Source organism: Cotesia glomerata, linkage group LG9 (genome assembly GCF_020080835.1).
Source record: "Cotesia glomerata isolate CgM1 linkage group LG9, MPM_Cglom_v2.3, whole genome shotgun sequence".
Taxonomy (NCBI): Eukaryota; Metazoa; Arthropoda; class Insecta; order Hymenoptera; family Braconidae; genus Cotesia; species Cotesia glomerata.
The window spans coordinates 7,641,971-7,649,314 of record NC_058166.1 but is presented as its reverse complement, the minus strand read 5'-3'; the positions used below and the strand labels follow the sequence as shown (position 1 = coordinate 7,649,314).

The 7,344-nt window shown below is 32.8% G+C and overlaps 1 protein-coding gene across 1 annotated transcript; it reads right to left on the bottom strand.

Moving 5' to 3' along the window:
• Window positions 1-775: 775 nt before the first annotated feature.
• LOC123271620 lies at window positions 776-1,783 on the bottom strand. Its single transcript, XM_044738015.1, has 3 exons — window positions 1,429-1,783; window positions 1,163-1,330; window positions 776-1,077 (listed from the first exon to the last, which is right to left on the bottom strand). The coding sequence occupies exons 1-3, from the start codon at window positions 1,462-1,464 to the stop codon at window positions 820-822; spliced, it is 462 nt and encodes a 153-aa protein (XP_044593950.1). The 5' UTR covers window positions 1,465-1,783; the 3' UTR covers window positions 776-819.
• Between the last annotated feature and the right edge of the window lie 5,561 nt (window positions 1,784-7,344).

Genomic DNA, 7,344 nt, shown 5'->3' with positions numbered 1-7,344 from the left:
ACACAGTAATACACGCATTGGCGCTACACTCTGTTTTTGGATGGAGCCTATGGTTATTAGGATCCATGTGGGACTCATTAACAAACTTTTTGCTACATTTAAAGGAGAAGTATGAAAAAGAAAAGGAACAAACCACTAGCAGCCAAAAGATGTCAAAGGTAACCACAGTCGACATAGAAGAAAAAGACCCAGAAGAAGAACATCTAATGACGTCAAAACCCAGAACAAGAGAATCGGGAACAGATAGAGTTGACAGCGAACAAACTGACAAATTAAATAAACGAAAATTATTCCCATAAATTCAAAATTTTTTTTCTCTCTTGATATTCTTTTTTTTCTCTCTACACTCTCGATGGATAATAATAATAAATAATGTACGATGTTGAATACAAAATTTCTCTAAATAAGTAATTATACCGTATAAATAGATTAATAAATAAAATTAAATAAAATTAACCATTATATTATTCAATACGTACATGATACATTTATTTACATTAAATAGACAATAAATCTATCAATATAGATAACTTTAGCGATTTATAAATATTCCCAAGCAAAAATTAATGTTGACAGATATAAATAAAATATTTGTTAAATAAAAAAAAAAAAAAAAAAAAAAAAAAACTTAATAAAATTATAAACTAAAAATAAAATTAAATAAATAAATAAAAATTACAACGAAAATTTTTAGATTTAATTTTTTTATTGAGAAAAAGCCCTAGCGTATACAAGCTAAAAATATTTTTTTTATATATATATATAATTTCAATATAAAATATTTATTTTTTTTATACGGGCTATTTCGTGTTCATCCGCTTATAAGTCGTAAACGGAGAGAAGACCTTGAGGGTGAGTCCAAGCGGGGTGGAACCAATCCTCAGTAGGATGAGGGCAAACACCAAATTTCCCCTCATGCATCCAGCGAATGCCAAGATAATCAAAATCGTCCAACTGAGGACAAGTCAAATCCAGACCATCGTGAAACCATTGACATCTGTCCCGCGCCTTCTCGGCACGACGACGTTGAATTGTGTCTATAGACACATATCCGCGCAGTTTTAATGGCTCAGAAGACTAAAAAAAACAAAATAAATAAAAATTAATATACAAGTATTAATATTCGATAAAAACCAATAAAATTAATACGCAAAACACTTACAAAGCTGACGCGTATAATCGACACATCGTATAGCCGAACAAGACGACCAATCACGACACCCAATTGATGAACCGAACATAAACGGGTAAGGTACCCGGCACACAACTCGCGACCAAAATCAGACAAGTCTCTGAGAATGGCCAACCAAGAAAACACGTCAAAAAGACCCTGAAAAATAAACATTTTTTTTTTTAGAAAATTTTTTTTCTCAATTACAGAATTAATTAAAAATTCAAATAAATAAATAAACTAACAAGACTACTTACTCCAGAAGGACAAGAGACACAACGACGGATGCACATGTTGCTTGAAAAATTTCTTTTAACTTCACAGATAGACAAAGAAAAGTACACGAGACGACCTCGACAGAAGTACTTAATAAAATAATTTAGTAATTAGGAAACTGAAAAGACGTTAGACTGCGGAAAAAGCCCCACCACCGAAAATACATCCCCATTCAGGTGATGCGCAAATAGAGTAAAAACAACACTAACTACAGAAACCAATGCATAACATTATGCGCAGTAACCACCCCACTCTTACGCACAAATTTTAACGCTTCCCTCAAATAAAATTTTTTATGACAAAAAGGAAAAAACAAATAATAAATAATTTTTTTTATATATATACAAAAATATTAAATAAACAATGAAATATCGAACATAAAGTTAATTAATAGCAAAGAGCGATTAATTTAACAAATCATATAACGCATAAAAAGCGAAACTTTTTTTATCTGAAAATCGCAACAAATCATTTTTTTTCCCTATTATTTTTTTTATGTAAAAATTACAGCATACATACAGGAACACACTTACGTGAATGAATATTTCTTAAATTTAACGATAAAAATTACAAAAAAAAAAAAAAAATTTGACAACTACAAACACGTGGTGACAAATTTTTTTTCCTTCTCTCAAGAACCCTTTCCTTTTCGAATACATAAATAAAAATTTTTTTTAAACATACACAAAATACCAAAATCAATTTAGAAACAATTATTTTTCATATCTTCTCGTCTCTCTCGTTATCATCAAGAAATTTTTTTTCTCTTCTTTCTATTCGCTCCCTAAAGATACAGGAAAGTAAAGAAAAATAAACGATAAATCAGAAATTATAAATTCAAGATATAAACAAAAATAACTATAAAACAATAATAAGTACATGTAAAACAGAAAATATGACGAGAAACAAATTTTTTTTTCAGAAAAATAAAGACTAACTTTCTTTCAGGAAACAAAAAAATAAAGACAGTAATCAGATAAATAAATAACAAACGTTAACCTTAACATTAATAGTAATCACGAATAAATAAAAGGGAACATATAAAATATTTTATAACAATTTTCATAAATATATGCATAAAATTTTTTTTCTAATTTAGCAGTAGACGTCTCGACTAATAGCTTAAGTGATAAAAAAAAAAAAAAAAAAAGATAAAACATAAGTACGTTTATTTCCTTTCCGAAAATAAGGAGATTAGGACCTTTGAGAGGCCCAAAGATATCCAAAGTAAAATTATACATTTAATCACTAAAATAAATATGTAATGATAAAATTAGAAGCATTAAGTAAAAAGAGTATTACTACTAAAATTCCGGTAAAGCGTAAAATAAATTTTAAACAGACAAATACTTAGAGAGAAAAATAAGTACGTAGTGAGCAATTCGATGTTACAAAAATAAACGTAAAATAATTACAAAACTCGATAACTACTTTACCATTTAAAGAAAATTAAGAAAGATTTACAAAAGAATCCCATGACAGGTAAAATAGTTATTACGAAATCAGTAGAGTAACTCTTGACTCACAGGGACGCGAGTCTACCGGGAGAGGGCAAACTTCTGAAAAACTTTTTTTTCGGAGGTAAACCTTGACTCACAGGGACGCGAGTCTACTGGGAGAGGGCAAACTCCTGAAAAATTTTTTTTCGGAAGTAAACCTTGACTCACAGGGACGCGAGTCTACTGGGAGAGGGCAAACTCCTGAAAAATTTTTTTTTCGGAAGTAAACCTTGACACACGGGGACGCGAGTCTACTGGGAGAGGGCAAACACCTGAAAAATTTTTTTTAGGACAATGCATAACGCGCGAAATAATTTTCAATTATTTATAGTAGATATTACATTCAACACCCCCTAAGTAACAAGCGGGACGCTTGTCTAGAGGGAGGGTCGTGTTACGTCCCCACCTGCATTCGCAGATGTCTCTATAGTAAATACGCGCGCTAATTCAAAACTCTAATAATTATACTATAATTTCATAAATATTCTTATTTTATAAATAATAATGTAAAATGATAAGTAAAGAATTCCAAATGTTAAATATTAAATACTAAAATATTAGAAATAGAAAATGATAAGAAAAGTGAAACTCAGCCAACACCTGAGTAAACAGAATATTTTTAAGTTCACATTAACATTTTCTCTCGAAGAATGTTAATGGAAAAACTAGAATGATTCATTGTAAGACAACTAGCGTTGAGTACACAAGGTATTCGAGAACATTCGAGGAATGTTCTAAATAAACAAACGATAACGAACGCTCGCGTGTCCTGGACTCTGGAGTTGAGTCAGCGTGCGTCATCCGAGTGGGCCTCGGAAACGCCACGCACATCAACTCAGGAGAACAGGACGTTCGGGGCCCGATACGCAACCCTACTCTTCCCAGGGCGCGGCCCTTGGACGAGGACATATAAGCAGGGTGCACGGGTAGTTCGAGGCTCTTCTTAATCTTAAAGTTACGCACTTAAGACTCTTCATAATTTATACTTGTCGTGAGACTCTTACTTCCGGTTACGAAATACCATTACGTACTTCACGGCAGTTGTCAAATCATATTAATTAAACGTGTATTTTTAAAGAGTTAAATAAAGCTATTTGTTAATTAAATTCACCGAAGTTAGTTATTTCGGAGTTAATTCGAGAACCTCTACTTACGACTCTGGAGGTCGTAACATCTTTATCTCCAGCTCTAGTTGTTCTACCGGCTACCTACAAACCTGTGAGGAAACCGGGACGTAACAAGTAGATAGCAAATAAGTAATTAATCAATGTCTTAATAAATAAAATTAATAATGATTATTGCAATTAAAGTGGCTTTTCGAATAAATATCTCGAGTAATTTGGAAATACAAAAAATAAAATAATTATTTAGTTCGTCAATAAAAATAATAATAATAATAATTGCAATTAAAATTGCTTTTTTCACAATTTTTTATTTTGAGTCGATAATTAAGGACCAAGGAAAGAAAATGATTAATAATTAATATTTGTCTTTTATTTATTATTTTAATGGATTATTTTTTATTAAAATAAAAATTCAAACATTACTTTAATGTCATAAAGTAATATTGTTATTATGTTTCGTATTGTTGAATAAATGAAGTCCGTTGCCTTCGACGTCTTTGTTACTCGTAAGTTTTTTATAAGCTCTCTCGTTTTATTTAAATATCCTGTATTTCTCCGAATTCAGCAAACGTTTGTTTAGCCCTTCCCTTCTTTTTTTACTTGGCTTAGATTGCAATTGTTTTTTCGTGTATCTCTGCAATTTGTTTATTGCTGTTAGTTTCTTCTGTGATCAGTTAGTGACAGTTTGTTAATAATGCCAAATTACACCGCTGCCGAGTACGTGGAGATGATAATTTTGTATGGCGAGTGTGGTCGAAACGCCGAAGCGACGTCAAGGCGGTATCGAGAGATGTTCCCTAACCGGGAACATCATCCCAGCCACAACGTCATTTTGCGGGCTATAAATCGGTTGCGTGATACCGGTAACGTTTTACCCGCGAACGTGGAACAAATTGGCCGTCCCCGTGATGTACGGAACGTTCAGAACGAGGAGCTTGTTCTCGACGAAGTTCGAGCGAACCCTGGGACCAGCACCCGCAAGCTTGAACGACGTCTTCACATCTCCCGAACGACGATTAACAGGATTACCCGTGGTGAAAACCTCCATCCCTACCACAAGAGGAAAGTCCAGAGACTGGAACCTGGTGATTTTGCATTAAGGTTAAACTTTTGCAATTTAATCATCCGATTAGACGGAGAGAACCCGGATTTTCTCCGCAGCGTATTGTGGACTGATGAATCCTTGTTCACACGGGAAGGATGTTTCAATCAACACAATACGCACTATTACGCGGAGGAAAATCCACGGGAAACTGTCAATCGGAATTTCCAAAATAAGTGGAAAATTAACATGTGGGGTGGCATCATTGGTGATCAAGTGTTGCTGTATCATCTACCGGAGAATATGGACGTAAGTTAAAAACTTTTAAGAAATATTTAATTTAAGGGGGTACACCATTGTGACGATCGAAAAAAAAGAGGTGATTTTCGGGAATTTTTTGACAGGGCAAATAAAGCAATTCGGGGGTCGGATTTCTTTTATTTGATTAAGGGTACATTAAAGATTATTACCTTAAATTTTTATTGAAAAATATTGAATTATTACAAAATTAATAACAATCTCGTAGAGCACTAAAAAAAATTTCCCTCTCTATGGTCGGTTCGATAACTCGAAAACAGATCATCTAAAAATAAAAACCGAAATTGCTCTTTAATCAGTAAGGATGAAGTTATCCTCGCACGTTCGTAATTTAATAAATTTTTATTTTAAAGATTTTTTTAGCCATGTTAAACAAAAAAAAAAAAAAACAGTAAGAATCGTGAAAAAATTTTTAATCAGTCGCCATTTTTTTTTTAAATTAAGATTTTCAAAATTCCATACGTGCGACGATAACTACATTCTTACTGATTAAAAAGAAATTTGAGATTTTATTTTCAGATGATCCTTTTTTGAGTTATCGAACTGATCATGGAAGAGGAAATTTTTTCTAGTGCTCTACGAGATTGTTAATAACTGTAATAATTAAGTATTTCTTAATAAAAATCTAAGGTAATAATCTTTAATGTACCCTTAATAAAATAAAAGAAATCCGACCCCCAAATTCCTTTATTGTCTCTGTCAAAAAAATTCTCGAATATTACCTATTTTTTTTCGATCGTCACAGTGATATTTCCCCTTAATTAATGAAACGACAAAATTGATCAAATTTTTATTTAATAGGGTGGCCAATATCTTTTGTTTCTCCGCCAAACGTTGCCGGATCTGCTACGAAGACAAGGGCTGCAGCAACCGCAGTGGTTTCAGCACGATGGAGCGCCAACCCATTCCACTATTGCCGTCAGGGACTACCTTAATGGACAGTTCCATAATCGCTGGTTCGGCAGGAATGGTCCACTGAGATGGCCCCCAAGATCACCGGACTTGACACCGCTGGATTTCTTCTTGTAGGGGCATTTCAAAGCGGAAGTGTACCATGACGAGCCTGCTGACCAGTTCGAAACAATGGCGCGGATTATGGCAGCGCCAACAACGGTGTCTGCAGAAATGTTGGCTGAGACAAGAAGGAGCTTGATCGAACGTTGCCATCTCTGCATTCAGCAAAACGGCGGAAATTTTGAGCATCTGATGGAATGATTATTGATATTTTTGTTTTAATTGGTTAACTAGTTAATTATTTAATTATTAATTTGCAAGATACTCGTGAAAATTGCTAGAGATGCAATATTATTTGCAATAACTATTATTAACTTTATTAATTGACATTTTAATTATCATTTATTTGCAAAGTACTTATAAAAATTGCTAAAGAAGCAACTTCACTTGCAACAATTATTATTAATTCTATTTATTAACACGTTTATTTTTTTGTTTATTTGTAAACTACTTGTAAAAATTGCTAAAAAAGCAATTTGAATTGCAATTGTTATTATTATTAATTTTATTAGCGAACTAGTGATTATTATCATTATTGTTTTCTATTTAAAAAATAGAATTTTAAAACTGCTAATCAGCTTTAATTGTTTTTATTAGCAGACTAATTAAATATTAAATTATTAATTTTAAAAATAGCTATAAAATTGTTAAAAAGTCACACGGTCACACGTATCCGTAATTATCAGCACACGCCAAAAAATGACATCCACATACGAAAAATTACACCTACACACACGGGTACACACACAGACACACATACCTACACACAAACACCCCCCACGCACACACGAATAAATCCGGACACACTTCCGAACGACGACACGTATCCGTAATTCTCAGCACACGCGAAAAAATGACATCTACTTACGAGAAATTACACCTACAAATTTGGGTTTCACA